The sequence below is a fragment of the Gymnoscopelus microlampas genome, assembly GCF_963454915.1.
Source record: "Gymnoscopelus microlampas genome assembly, chromosome: 18".
In the NCBI taxonomy this organism is placed as follows: Eukaryota; Metazoa; Chordata; class Actinopteri; order Myctophiformes; family Myctophidae; genus Gymnoscopelus; species Gymnoscopelus microlampas.
Genome location: NC_139955.1, coordinates 15,792,308 through 15,807,307, shown reverse-complemented (window position 1 = coordinate 15,807,307; position 15,000 = coordinate 15,792,308). Strand labels below are relative to the sequence as shown.

At 42.1% G+C, this 15,000-nt stretch overlaps 1 protein-coding gene across 6 annotated transcripts in view; it reads right to left on the bottom strand.

Moving 5' to 3' along the window:
* The window catches only part of rapgef2b (Rap guanine nucleotide exchange factor 2b), a 143,805-nt gene that overhangs the window by 73,937 nt on the left and 54,868 nt on the right, over window positions 1-15,000 (bottom strand). For 5 of the 6 annotated variants that reach the window (XR_014599575.1, XR_014599576.1, XR_014599577.1 and 2 more), the window contains exon 4: window positions 12,134-12,217. Coding sequence is in view for 1 of the 6 variants with exons in the window: in XM_084041990.1 (XP_083898116.1) it covers window positions 12,134-12,217 (84 nt within the window). In the remaining 5 variants the exon portion in view is untranslated. Of the gene's footprint in view, window positions 1-6,934; window positions 7,093-12,133; window positions 12,218-15,000 lie in introns of those variants that run through there. The other variant, XR_014599579.1, reaches the window with a different exon arrangement.

Below are 15,000 nucleotides of genomic sequence, written 5' to 3'. Positions count from 1 at the left end.
CATACATATTTGATGTCTCTACTCTGCACAAGGGTATGAGGGACTCTTTTCTTTTTTTGTGCACTTGATGATCATATTTGATATGGTTCTCTTTTGATATTATTCTTCATATTATGTAAGCAATTTGTAGGGAGCTTGTGCAAAAAAAAAAAAGATTTCACCCTCTTTTACACAAATAAAGACTGTAATATTACAGTAAAATACCGATCTACAAGTACATAACGCTTCGCTCTGCAACGAGATCTATAAGCTCTCCGACGAGATCTACAAGCTCACAAAGTGTCGCTCTGCGACGCGTTGTGAGTGTGAGCAAACGGAAAGGTTTTAGTTTAGATTCTAGGGACATAAAACAGACCTTTCCCAGATGACCTGAGAGGTCTGCATGATTCACGATATCGCACAAGTTCATAAATGTATTTTGGGCCAAAAACCGTTCAATGCTTTATAAACCAACAGTAATACTTTGTAATCAATTATTTGCCATACAGGGAGCCAGTGTAAAGATATAAGACCTGGAGTGATATGCTCCACTTTCTTGGTATTAGTAGACGCAGTATTCGGAATGAACTGCAGTCGTATGATCGATTTTTTAGGGAGAACTGTAAAGACACCGTTAAAGTAGAGTCTACTGACGAACGAATGCATGGACAAGCTTTTCTAAATCCTCCTAGTCTTTTAATCCGTGATATATTCTTAAGGTGATAGTAGGCTGACTTTGTAATTGTGTTAATGTGGCAGTTAAAATTCAGGTCTGAGTCCATGACTACATCAAGGTTTTTGGCTTAGCTTGGCACTGACTTTTAATCGGTCCAAAAACAATTACTTCAGTTCTGTCTTTGAAGAAAATGATGCCTCAACCAATTGTTGATTTGTTCAATGCATTTACTCATATTTTGTTGTTTTCCATTATCTGAGCCAGTGGGGGCATAGATATAGAACAGAAGCAGTCTGACAATGGATGGCTGTGGAATTTATGTCCGCCCGCTCAGATGTGTAATAAGCTAGAGACACTGACAGGGGTTCTACTGTGGCATGGAACAGCAGGACTATATAGGAAAATATAATGTCCACATTGAGTTTGCCATTAACGGCCATGATTTGTAAAAAAATGTTGACCATTTTCTACTGAGATGGTGGTTTAAAATCAACAGTTGTGAAAATAAATAAATATATACACGAGTCTGAGTGGGGCCATGGAGAACTGTTACAGACTAGATGGCCATGAAATCTCTTTTAAATTAGGACCGGGACCTTATGCCACTACAGAGTCATTTACATCTCATTCTAAACCTGATGTGCGCCTTGTCAGCTGCGGTTACATGAGCCAATTTCTTTCATTCTTAATTAAATGAATGCGATTGACAATTCATTTAAACAAGCACTAAATAAAATGAGCAGATATATTAGGTCTTTATTTCTCTCTCTCTCTCTCTCTCTCACACACACATTTTCTGTCCTTATTATAAGGACATTATATACATTATACTTGGAAAGTCACAACTCTGGAAAATACACACACACACAAACATAAGGTGGGACAGATGCCTCGTTGACGAACAGCAGGTTTTAAATGCTTTATAGGTCTGAACGTGTGTTGCTGTAGAGCAGTGGTTCTCAAACCTTTTCATGTCAAGGACCCCCAAAATGATATGTATTTGGCCGCGGACCCCCATCTCAAAATATTTCGTTCCAGAGACCCCCAGAAGCAAAGATTTGAGTTACAAATGTTCGCTTTAAAAATATATATATTCAAAGATTTGCAAAAAAATTCAAGATTTTTCAAAATAGCAGATCTACAAGCTCATAGCTTGTAGATCTGCCATATTAACACATTTAGGTGGGGACCCCCTGGTACCCCCCCCAGGACCCCTGGTGGTCCCCGGACCCCACTTTGAGAACCAATGCTGTAGAGGTAGCCTACAACATGCACATTTACACACCACAGCGGTACCGAGACATTTTTGTCTGAAGCCAGTCATTTTCAGTTTCTCAAGTAACTCCACAGGAACTCAGTCTTTATGGATTACTGGAGTATACTAAAAATGTATCTGGATGGTAAAACAGTTGCAATGAAAAACATCGAGCACAAGATGTGTTCCGTTTGTTCCATCAGCCACTCCCAGAGGGAAACATCAGATTCCACCCCCCTGTGTTTTGCCCATATTTCATCAGGCATTCAGATTTATTGCACGGTTAAAATAGCAGATCTACAAGCTCACAACATGTCACATCCGTGACGTGTTGTCAGCTTGTAGATCGGCTATTTTCTATGCGCAGCAACATCATACAACGGAGCGTAAATTAGGCACAATTTACCCCTTCACACTCAACATTAAAGAAACATTTATCGTTGAGAAAGCTTGGTAGCAAGATAATACATTTAGGCCTATTAGGTGTGGAATCATCATTACAGAAACATTTGTAGTTTAAAACGTGGGCATTTAGCAGATGCTCTCATCCAGACGGGACTTACAAAGTGCAAGATCAGAGAACCACCCGACAACAGGGTAAATAATGGTCAAGTAAATCGAAAAGAGAGCAGAAGAAGAAAGCTATGTGCTATAAGTGCTACAAAGTAACTAGGCCATCGAATCTAGCATCTGCATCTGTCTAAACATCTACACATATCTAAATATTGTACATGTGAACAATTAACACACACATATTTGGGGCGGCAGAGCTGAATGGTTAAGAGAGCCAGCCTGCCAGTTCAGTCAGATAGACTTCACCAATAGACTGAGACCAATGATAGCTTGACAACATTGTATTTATAAAATGTAAATACAAACGTGAATATTACATTTGATCTTGGCATTCAGGCTCCTGCTATATATTACTCCCTGCTCAGCACATTAGCAGACAACCATTTAAGAGCGGGGAGATATACATCTATAACAAACGGAACCCTTAGAGAAAAGCAGAGCCTACTGGTGGTGCTGGGGTGGTGGTGGTGGTGGTGGTGGGAGCAAACAAAGCACAAAACAACATCAGTGGCAGCACTGACAGCAAGAGGAAGTGCCATGAATCAGGTGAGCTTAAGTAAACCGCCAATTTGGTCAGCTGCTTGACATGTCAAGTACAGTACATCGGCCACATAGCGCTGCACATGCGTATAAACCTATCGAGTGCGTCTGCCTGTACTAGCTCGCAGGCTACGCATCGATTCCAGGCCTGGCCAGCAATGTGTCGAATATGACTGGTCGAAGTGTCCTTGAGCAAGACACCCAACCACTAACTCGCTCTATGCCTCTTGTAGGCAGCGATCGGCTGGGTTGAGTTGAAACAGAATTTCCCCCGCTGGACCAAGTAGTTTTATTAACCACATGAACCCTAGCGCCTCTGGGCATTATAAAGTAGGCGAACGTTCTGTGAAAATAGCAGGTAGAGGGGAAAAACACACATACAGTATACTACATACAGTATAGTATTAGTAATGTATAATTTACAGTATTATTAGTATGGTAACGTAGTTAAACAGACAAGCCAACAGCTTGCTCCTTTAATGATAATCCTCAGTATAACAGGTGAAACATTATGAGTGAAACTGTAATAACCACAAAACTGAAAATACTACGAAATGTCTTAGCTGTCATATTAAAATGACTGCATGATTTTAACATAATTGGCCAATAAGTATTTTATATACATAAGCCATCAACAGAATTACAAGAAATGTTTTAAGACAAGGTAAAACAATTACCATAACTTGTCTGCTTCACGTCTTGTATTGCCACGTACGTATCCCACAACACTGCCTATGTCTTGTGACATATCAACATAAAGTTTGGCCATGCTTACAATGTATTTAAATAAACGTCAATCATACCTTTCTTCTGCAAATCAAAACACAAGCAGTGTATATTAGAACTTCTATCATGAATTCAATCTGACGGCAGAGCACACTCCCAGCTAGGGTCAACTTACACTCATACCTTTGTAAGGAGTTTATCTGCATGTCTCAAAAGCACTGAGCTTATACGGTATGGCCCATAAATGGAATTGTTAGAAATCATCATTAAGACGAGAATGTGCTCAATGTGGGCAGTCAAATGTTTTTAACCCTACTCTTCCCGTTTCCTTCAACTTCACCTGAGGTTCACCTCGAAGGAATCAACAAAGTCAACTAAACCGCATCTTCAGCCCTGACGTGATTGTGATTTAATTGTATACACCAAATGGCGTATTTGTTAGATTAAGAAAAGTGTGTCAGTATCAGGATCAGAGAAGGACAGCGTTCCTCTGTTCCAGTCCAGTTTCTGCTTCTAAAGAACAGTGAATAACCCTGGTGAGGAGCCAGTGGTGTATACCATATTGTCGGTCCCTGTAACTCTGCCTCTGGTAAGACTCTAGTACAGGGGTTTTCAACAGGTGGTCCATGGACCACTGGTGGTCCGTGAAGGTATTGCACGTGGTCCCTGACCATGCATTTAATAATGTAGAAAGTGAAAGGGAATATTTTCTTCCATGGAACAGTGCAATAATGATCTGGTGATGATGCGCCAATGTTGTTAGTTACTGAGAAGTCGGAGGTCAAGAAACTCTACCGAAAATCTCAAGAAGGGGAAGTGTATGGGAGCCGTTATTATATTATGAGCCGTTATTACAATGAGTCATCATTATTAGGAAAAGTGCCCATATAATCACATGTGTCTGCTCACTCATACATAATTACAAAACATGAGTTTAGTGGAAGGTTGGATAAAATAAGAGAATAAGGGTAGCTGTGGGGTAAGAATAGATCAGTGGTTCTCAACCATTTTTTTTTTGCTCTGGACCACTCACATATTTCAGTTAAATAATGCCTGGGCTTGAAATAGTTTGTTGCACATAGTATCGTGCAACGAATTAAATCAAGCCCTTAACAGTCATTATTTAATTGCAAGCTCTTTCTCCCACACCACGCCTATTAATTCAATATATTTATATTTTCTTACATTTGATGGACTTATTAAATATTATTTTAATACATTTTACAAAAGGTATTTTATTATTTTTACATTTATTCTACATGTTAAAACATTTCCCCATGGACCACCTGCAGGCCTAATTATGCCATGGACCACTATTAGTCCGTGGACTATTGGTTGAGAAACAGTGGGATGCAGACATGGGATGCATAGCAAGTGTTACCAAAGCACTAATCTTAGTCCATATCCCCACCCAACACAACAGTGGTCCCCAGGTTGATTCTTAGTCAGGGTGGTGGTCCCTGGTTCACAATCAGTTGAAAACCCCTGCTCTAGTACTATCACACCGTCACCTACACAGTCTCCAACCTCAACATCCCACTTCTGAGTCCCTGAGTTGAAGCCCCCAGAACCCATGACATCACCGAAGTGGTTAAACCTCTCTGGGTTGTCTTACCCCACCTCTCACACTGGTCAGATTACACCCAAACTACATCCTACCTAACATTACAGACCCCCACCCAAACTACATCCTACCTAACATTACAGACCCCCACCCAAACTACTGTACATCCTACCTAACATTACAGACCCCCACCCAAACTACATCCTACCTAACATTACAGACCCCCACCCAAACTACATCCTACCTAACATTACAGACCCCCACCCAAACTACTGTACATCCTACCTAACATTACAGACCCCCACCCAAACTACATCCTACCTAACATTACAGACCCCCACCCAAACTACATCCTACCTAACATTACAGACCCCCAACCCAAACTACATCCTACCTAACTCAACAAATCCCCACCCAAACCGACCCCACCCAAACTACAATCTAACTAACGTAACAGACCCCCACCTTAACTGCAAACTACCTAACCCTACAAATCCCCACCCAAAGAGACCCTCCCCCCTAGCTCCTACATGCTGACTGTTGTCTTTAACCTGCCATGAAAGCTTTAGCTAGAAGGTGGGACAAAGATTAAACCCACTAGGTTACGCAAGAGTTTTACAGAGAGAGAACGAGAGAGGTGGGGGGATAGAGGGTCTGAAATGTGATTGGCCGTGGCTCTAAAGTCAATGAAAACACCCCACCACACACACACACCTACCAGTGAAAGGACTAATCCAGACAGAGCTGATTAGTTCTAATGTCAGCAGGTTAACTGACCACCTTCACGCCTCAACAAAAACAGTCACACCACCACATATCCCCCAAAACCTTCCTTCTGACCCCCCACTGACCCTCACAAACATTGCCCACTGACCCCCACAAACACCCCCCGCTGACTCCCACAAACACCCCCCACTGCCTTCCAAACCGCGGCCCTGTGCTTCATAAATAGAAGCTGACACTTTTGGCAGAGTGCTGGCGAGTGACTCCTGACTTTTAGCTTCCAGAAATATGACTTCATTGACATTGCAATGCCGAGGACACGAAGCGCTAGGACTGTGTTAGACGGTATCTATCAAACAGAACAGAACTGCCACTTACGATGGCTTGAGTTTCAAAGTCTTGCAAACTGATTCCTTAAAACCAGACCATGAAAGAAACGAAACCACTGTCTCCTTTACTGGCCGTGCTCTGCATAAAGTGACAACTCCAAAAATAACATCAAAGTCACGTTTTTCACATTTCTCACACATACTGTATCTCACACACTTCCAACACTTCTTTTCTTTTACTGCAAATCACCTCCCTGAAACCGGCTCCTTGGAGGCAGATCTGCTTTTTTAGAATTAACCACTTAAACCCTAGCATCGCTATTCTGGGGGGAACATTCGCCACAAATAGCAGATCTGCAAGCTCACAACTCGGCATGATGAGGTGACGCATTGTGAGCTTCTAGATTGGCTATTTTCAAAGAGGCGATTCAACGTGGAGATTACAATTTCACAAAAAGAACCTGATTGTCGTTCACGGATTTGAACTAACTAAGTACAGTATATTGGGGTTTACACATGAACATGGAGGGGTGTTAACAGTAGCTCAGTTCTACACTGTGGACACTCACCCTGGCAGAGTGACACGGCCAGCTGAAACGTAGATTCCTCCTTCTCAAAGGCGTGTCTCCTGCTTTAGTCCAAAATAAATCCTATCAAACATGCTCCTGGTCCGCACACCCTGTTTCAATGGCAGCATGTTGTTCTGATCGCGACACGGGACTGCTGTCTGAGAGGGACCGAGTGTTGGTGTGGGAAAAAGTGTGTGTGTCTAAGAGCTCTCTCTCTCTCTCTCTCTCTCTCTCTCACTCACTCTCTCACTCACTCACTCTCTCTCTCGCTCATCTCTCTCTCTCTCTCTGCCTCTCTCTGCTATGTGGAGGGCGAGCTGCGGCCAACATTCCAGCATACGAGTCACTTCCTGCTGCAGAGTTACTCGTGGATGAGAGGGCTGGATACACAAAAGCACGCACGTATACATACATACATGCGTGCACCCACAAAGTCACACAAACTCACACACACATCTCTTCTACCGTATGTGTCCTCTGTACTAATCAGTTTGATCTCAGTCTGCAGGGTCAGAGTCATATTAAATGCTTTTCAGTACTGCACTGACCCAGTGGCCCAGATGAGATAATGTCCTCTGTCCACGAATGACCCTCATCTCCTGCCCTGACCCCATAACTGCTGTGTATTTATACAAAACATTGATGTTTTCATGTCAGAAACGACTATATCGATAGACAGACAGACAGACAGACAGACAGACAGACAGACAGACACACACAAACTAAATTGCCTTGTTTCTACAATGTCTATTATTGAGTATTTTAAAGACTTCCTTTCATATAAGAGAAAAGGAACGACACACACATTTCGTCCAATTGTTAACCGGGGCTCCCCAAGGCTCTATACTTGGTCTGCACCTATTTCCCTCTACACCAAATCTCAAATAGCCGATCTACAAGCTCACAACGAGCTAATGAGCTTTTGGATCTGCTATTTCTGCAAAATGTTTGCTCCAGAATAGGGACCCTAGGGTTCATGTGGTTAAGAGAGATTTCATATCCCGCACGGTAGCGATAAGGATTACATTCCTCCTCTTCAGACATGAAGCCAGCCTGATGGGAAACGCTGACTTAGCTCAGAGCTGTGGTTAAAGTTACACAACAGGAACAAATGAACTTTGGATGACTGGAAGGACGGCGGTGATAATACAGACATGTGATATTACAGTCCCACCAATACAGGATTCTGGCCAATATTAGGGAGTAAATAATTCCTATATTGGGTGTAGACCGATATATCAAAATACAACTCGGCCTGGCGGGCAGGTCTCCACCAGGCCGGGTTGCCTACCCAGGGCCCGCAATCTTTGGAGGGCAGTCATAGCCAATTGTAATGGAATCTGAAAGATGTGACTGGTACATGTTGATCACATGACTCCAGAGATAATGGGTAACAATTTGAGAGAGTTTTGGACATAATTTGTAGAAATAGTAGGAAAAGGTGTGCTTTGAAGAAAACGCGAAATGGCGGAAAATCTTGTCAGGCGTAAATGGGGTGTGGCCTATATAGGGAGTTAAGTGTACTGCTGCATCTCATCGTTTCATTTTCAAATAGCAGACAGTCTTTGGTTTAAATTTCTCTCTGAATGTTTCATTCACGCTGATGAATGTTTGAGCAATTAATTCTCAATAGACACTAAATTTAGCATGACAGAAAAAATACAAGGATATCTGGTCAATGTTCATTCATGATTTAGCAATAAGAAATCACTAATATAATGAACAAAACAGCTTCAGACGGATCATCTAAAATGTTTCCTCTGCTCAATGGTTAAGAAAAGAAAGCCTATGTTTGAGTTAATTGCCTTCCTTTAATAAATCCACCGATAGTTAGCGCGCGTGTGTGTGTTTGTGTGTGTGTGTCAGTTATCTAATGTGTTATTTATAGTGAACAGCAGCGTATGAGGGTCGTATTTAATTTAATGATCCGAGTTAAATAAAGACAAACTTGTCTGGAGTCTGTAATGACTGAATGAGTCATTCATCTCTGGCCCTGGATCACATCTCACTATCCTCACCACAGAGAGAGAGAGAGAGAGAGAGAGAGAGAGAGAGAGAGAGACAGAGACAGAGACAGAGACAGAGACAGAGACAGAGAGAGAGAGAGAGATAGAGATAGAGATAGAGATAGAGATAGAGATAGAGAGAGACAGAGACAGAGAGACAGAGAGAGACAGAAAGAGAGAGAGAGAGAGAGAGTGAGAGAGAGAGAGAGGTGGGAGAGATGGAGGCAAGAGGGAGAGGGGGGCAGCGGGGAGGTGAAGAGGAAGCAAGCAAGGGCAAGGAAGATAGAAGCGGTGATCCAAAGAGAGACAACACAGGCTGATATAGTAATGGAGTCATATCGAGTGTCAGTGCATATGAGCCGTCTTCTGGGTTTGGTCCTGAATGAAACTCTACTCTCGCCTGGCTCTAGAAGCACCAGGTCGTCCCTCTGGACTCACTTCAGCTTCTTCACGTCTCAAACCATTTCCCTGTCCAGGCATCGTTCCCTCGCTGTCTATACGGAGTCACACAAAAAAAGTATGGGGAACTGCAAACTCTGCGTCGTCTTATTTAACCCATTAAGACCGGGAACACATCTGGGTGTCATTTTTAGATTTCTTTGGCTATTAAAAAATAGCAGATAATAGTAACAAGCTGAACTTGTAGATCTGCTATTTTTGGGGGGGGAAACCGTGAACATTTTTGCAAATCTTAATTTGAATATATATATTTGAGTTGCAAATGTTCGCTTCACAACAATATTATGCATTCAAAGATTTGCACACATTTTTAAGATCTTTCCCAAATAGCAGATCTACAAGCTCAAAGTGCAGCACTTGGTGCCGCGCTATGAGCTGTATATCTGCTATTTTTAAATTGCATTTTTTTTAGATTTAAAGAAATCTAAAAATGACACAGATGCGTTTGCGGTCTTAATGGGTTAACCCTGGTCCCTATTTTGGGCATACATTTTTACACACACAATGGAGAGCACATTTGGGAATGCAAGTTAATTCCATTTGAGTTCCATGCAATACCTCTTGTCAATCAGTAGCCGTCCTACGCAACTACAGGCTATAAATGTGACCATCTTCAACCACCACAGTTAGTTCTATTGTTATAGAGCATACCATACAGATTGGTTAAAATAACCTTTTATTCAGACAAAAAAAAAACTGTAATGTGCCTGGTGGCTCAGCCAGTTAGTGCACAGACCATAATATGTTCCGTCTGAGCACGGCGACCCGGGCTCAAATCTGACCCCCATCTGGTCTCAAATGTCTCTCTCGCTCTCTCTCTCTTTGCCCTTGATTTCCTGTCTCTCTAGTCTAGTACACTGACCTATCTGAAATGAAGCATAAAATGCCAAAAAATACATCTTAAAAGAGAGAGGGAGAATATAATAGAGAGAATGTAATATGCTCTTGCTGACAGCAGAGCTACAGGTCTGTGTGTTATAATGAATCTCATTATTGCTGACCTAACACTGAATAAAGACACTCTCAGCACATTCACCTACAGCATAGAGGACAAACAGTAATTAGTTACCACGGCAGCACAGGACATATAAGTCCACGATTGAATATCTAGGAACACAAAACTTTCTTTCCAACTAGCCCAGGGGGATTCATAGAATGGTATTGTAGCGAGATTGTTGAGTGCTCAATGTCATGTCTGGTTGTCCTGTTCCAAATTGTGTCGGTAAACACTTTGATAATATACTTTTGATCTAAATGTGTTGGTGGCACCAAGACAAAAACCTGTACATTTCTTCACATGTATAAAGTCATTATAACCAGTTCATACCAGTGTTTCCACCCTCCGTCTGTCCAAGCTATGGTACCACGACAACAGATCCCATAGCCTGCAGGTACTGCAACTATTGATCCCATAGCTAGTGGCAAACAAATGCTAATGAACAACTTAAATTTGGCAAACGTGAAGAATTGGCTTCATCACTATTTGCATATGCCAATGTTTAATGCCCGTGTGCAATTGCAGATTGATTGGTCACCCCACTGAGGGTGGGTGGATGGCTTTTGTTCATTTAATAGTAAAATAAGCTAAACTTTTTTTCCCCAAAATCACAAAGTGCATAATATATGACAGACAGAAAAGGCTTTTGCATCTATGAACAGTATGCAGTATTCTGCACTGTCTCCCATGTCTCCTGCAGTAAACTGTCTTCCTGCATGGCAGAGGAGGTTTTTTTCCCCCCTACAACATACGCTTAGTAAACATTTCCAGAGGCTTTCCCTCCCTAGTCAAATCCCTCGCTCTGCACTAAAGACGCCTTCACCTTGGCAAAATGGAAAAGGACCTTGGAAAAATGGAAAAGGTTGGTGGGGGGCGAGGGCTCCTTGGCACATTCCCGATGTGTGTTTTGGAGTGCCAATACTCCAAAACGCCCTTCAGACGTTGGTAGGAAACCCTGGTACATAGTTGTGTCCAACCTTGCGGGGCTGGGGAGGACTGGAGGTTGGAATTTTGTGACTGAGCCTTGGGATGAAAAAGGGACCTTTGTTTCCTTTTGTGACAACCACACAATATTATTGAAATATATACAACTATACAAAAAGTTATGAATATATTTTTTTATTTACTATACGAGTAGTACACGCTTGTAGTACTCGTTTGCCCAAAATCTATAGAAATATTTTAGCCACTTTCAACCTGGTGCCCTTATTTTTGCCATTTCATTATAGGCAAACTATTGTTGTAAATTGTTCTATTTTAATTCACAAATGCTCATATAGCAAAAATAGCAGAGCTTGTAGATCATTTTTAGAAATGTGCAAAAGCATGAAATAGGGCATAAGTGGTTCTACCTTTAATATGGCTTTAGTAAATAAAAATCTATGTTTACAGAGTGGAAACACGTGTTTAGATGCTATTTTGCACGGATATGGCTACAAGTGTGCTTTGACATTTCGACTTGCCCTTTGGTGTGCCCTTGGGCACAAAAGGTTTGAAACCCACTGTTCTATGCAACGACGGACACAGATAACAGGACGGTGAAAACACAGCTACCGTCTCTGCTCTTCGCTCTAAAAACTGCGGCTACTATTTTGCTCCGGGCTGCTGATCAACTGTGCAAGAGGTGTTTTAATGTGAGCTCTTCAAAGCTGACCGGCTTTGAGGAGGCCAGAGCCGTTTCTGTCACTATTGCCTCAAGCCGCCTCCTCTCCTGTTTAAAATGGCCGCGGTTCCTACCTGCTCCTGGGGAGGAACATGGACTCCTTGATGAAGACGGAGCCAGAGAGCAGGATGTACCAGCAGCTTCCTACATCATCAGGACTGTAAAGACAGAGAGAGAGGAGAGAATAATTAACCTCAATGTTAGTAAAAAATGATAATGTTCACAACAAATTAACTTATGGTACCTTTACATTTTATATTTCAACATTCCTTGTGCTGCGTTCACACTAACAAAGTAAAGCATTGGCTACAATACATTCAATGGAAGCCAACGACATGAATGATGCTACAAACTGACGACAAAAAGTAATTGAGCTGAATTCTGCGTTCCAATGACACAGTGAAGCGTCAATCAATCAGATGTCTTTGTTTCACCGTTTTCACTCCACAACAATGAAGAGAAACTAAATTGCTATCCAGTTCCCTGCGCTATTTAACCCTACGGCCATTTCATTTACAGTATGCAGTGTGACTTGAGCAACACTTCACCGGCCCCTCGTCAGCAATGTAGCTGTTGGTCACGCTTGGTGGTTCTGTAGCCATTGAGTGAACGCAGCATTACAGTTCTATTACCAACGCCATGTGAGGTCAGCTCACAGAACGGCGGTGTGATTCCATATACCTGGTGGTCACAGGTCTTCATTAGCCTTTCACCTTTAGTTACACATGTGGAATGTAGTTGCCAACAGCTGTCTGACTGTCACAGCGAATACTGACGGTTTTAGACAGTTTCGGATCAAACTTGGCAGATGTCGAAGGTAGGGTCAGGACTTAACGCCAATACATACTCCTTCCGATGTAGGAAAATGTTACGGTTTCGGAAAAGCCTTCCCGAAGCTTGGAATGGCGTTAATTTGTAGCCATCACCTCCCTTTCTGAAGAAAAGTTTGGATGTCGGAAGGAGAATATATTGTTTTTTTAGGCTATTGATTTGTTCTCATACCAGTCAAAGGTCAAGGAAGATTTGACCCCTATGGTTCACAGGGGTCACATTTATACTCCGTCGCACTGCAGTGTCCTGCGCCCAAAATAGCAGATCTACAAGCTCACAATGCTGTTAGATCTGCTATTTTCAGTACGGGATACAGTCGTAGGACTAGGTATAAACTAGGCTTAAACAGAGCATGTGGTGTGGGTGAAGCTAGTATCCAATTAAACCGTTTCGTGTGAACCCTTCTGACTGAATTTACGCATCATCAACATAACATGTTGATAATGTTGTGGAAAACAAAAGGAGTGGTGGGCGGGGGGGGGGGGGGGGGGGGGGGGGATAAAGGAGAGGGGAAGAGAGGGTGTAAGGGTGGAGAAAATAAGCGAGAGAGAGAAAGCTATATGAATGAAGCAGTGAGTCATTGTTCCACCCACAGAAGACAGAAAAGAACTCACAGCTGGCGGGAAGGTTTTACTACACTACACTGGAAAAACACACACACACACACACACACACGTACTTCCAGGGATTTGCAAACTTTTTTTTCAAAATTTTCAAACATAGTGAAAAAAGACTATCTACAAGCTCACAGCGCGTTGTGATGGGATGCGCTGTGAGCTTGTTGATCACTGTTTTCGTCATACGTGTATGCAAACAAACACTGATGCACGCACAGTCGCACACAAACACACACTTAAAAGTACACCCTGCTACTTCACTCATACATGTGTAGGATCACGCTTTTGGCACGTGTGATTCCATCAAAGATCTCTTTGGAAATAAAGTGGTTTTAGTAATGCTTTAAACTAAGTGCTATCCTGTGGACTTTATTTCATGATACGTTTAAATGTTGTATCTACAGATGATCCAATACCATTTTTTACTTCCCATTACCTAAACTTGCATATCGGTCGATACAGAGAGTACCGAATCCGACACCAGTATGTTATTATTATTATTATCTTTTCATCATGTGGATCTAGGGATCCACATGGGAACGGCATGACTCCATGTGGCCAGCCTGTGACATGTCATGTGTGACACCATTATATGTATGTAGATCGGCTAATTTTGAATAGCCAACGTATAAAATTTGCATATTTATGCATAATTAACTTAATTTAGCTGGGGACCCCCTGGAAAGCCCCCCCCCCCCCCCCCCCCCCCCCCCCAAGGACCGCTGTGGGTCCCCGGACCCCACTTTGAGAACCACAGCAGAAAACAACTAACACTGACAGGAAAGAGGAAGTGGAGCACACTGCAGGAGGAAGTTGGCTGATAGAAGAGTACGGCTCCTTCTTGTCAATGGTTTGTTGGTTTCACAGCTTACAGACTGTATATATGTTGCATACCACACTGCTTCTCAAAGTGGGGTCCTTGAAGCGGTTCCAAGGGGGTCCCCAGCAAAATGAGGAACATTTTAAAAACTTCAACCCCATTTTTATTTTTGGGCAATTTGAAAATCGACAAGCTACAAATTTGAAAATAGCGGATCCACAATCTCTTGTGAGCTTGTGGATCTGCTATTTTTTTTTAAAGTTGACGAATATTGACAAATCTTCTCTTATATGGGGGGGGGGTCCCTATTTTCAAATGGGGGGTATGCCGTCCGCAGCCAAATACATGAAAATGTTTGAGAAACATTGGCATGCAAATTAACCCATTCAATCCTGGAACGCATACTTGTGTCATTTTACATGTCTTTGGCTATTCAAAAATAGCAGCTATACAAGCTCACAGCGCAGCACGAGCAAGTGCCGTGCCATGAGCTTGTAGATCTGCTATTTTTGAAAAATCGTAAAAAAGTGTGCAAATCTTTGAGTATATATTTTTTAAGCTAACATTTGTAACTCAAATCTTTGCTTCTGGAGGTTCCTGGAACAAATATTTTACAAAAGTTTGCTTTAAAGAATATATATTCAAACATTTTCACAACTTTTTCATGCGTTTC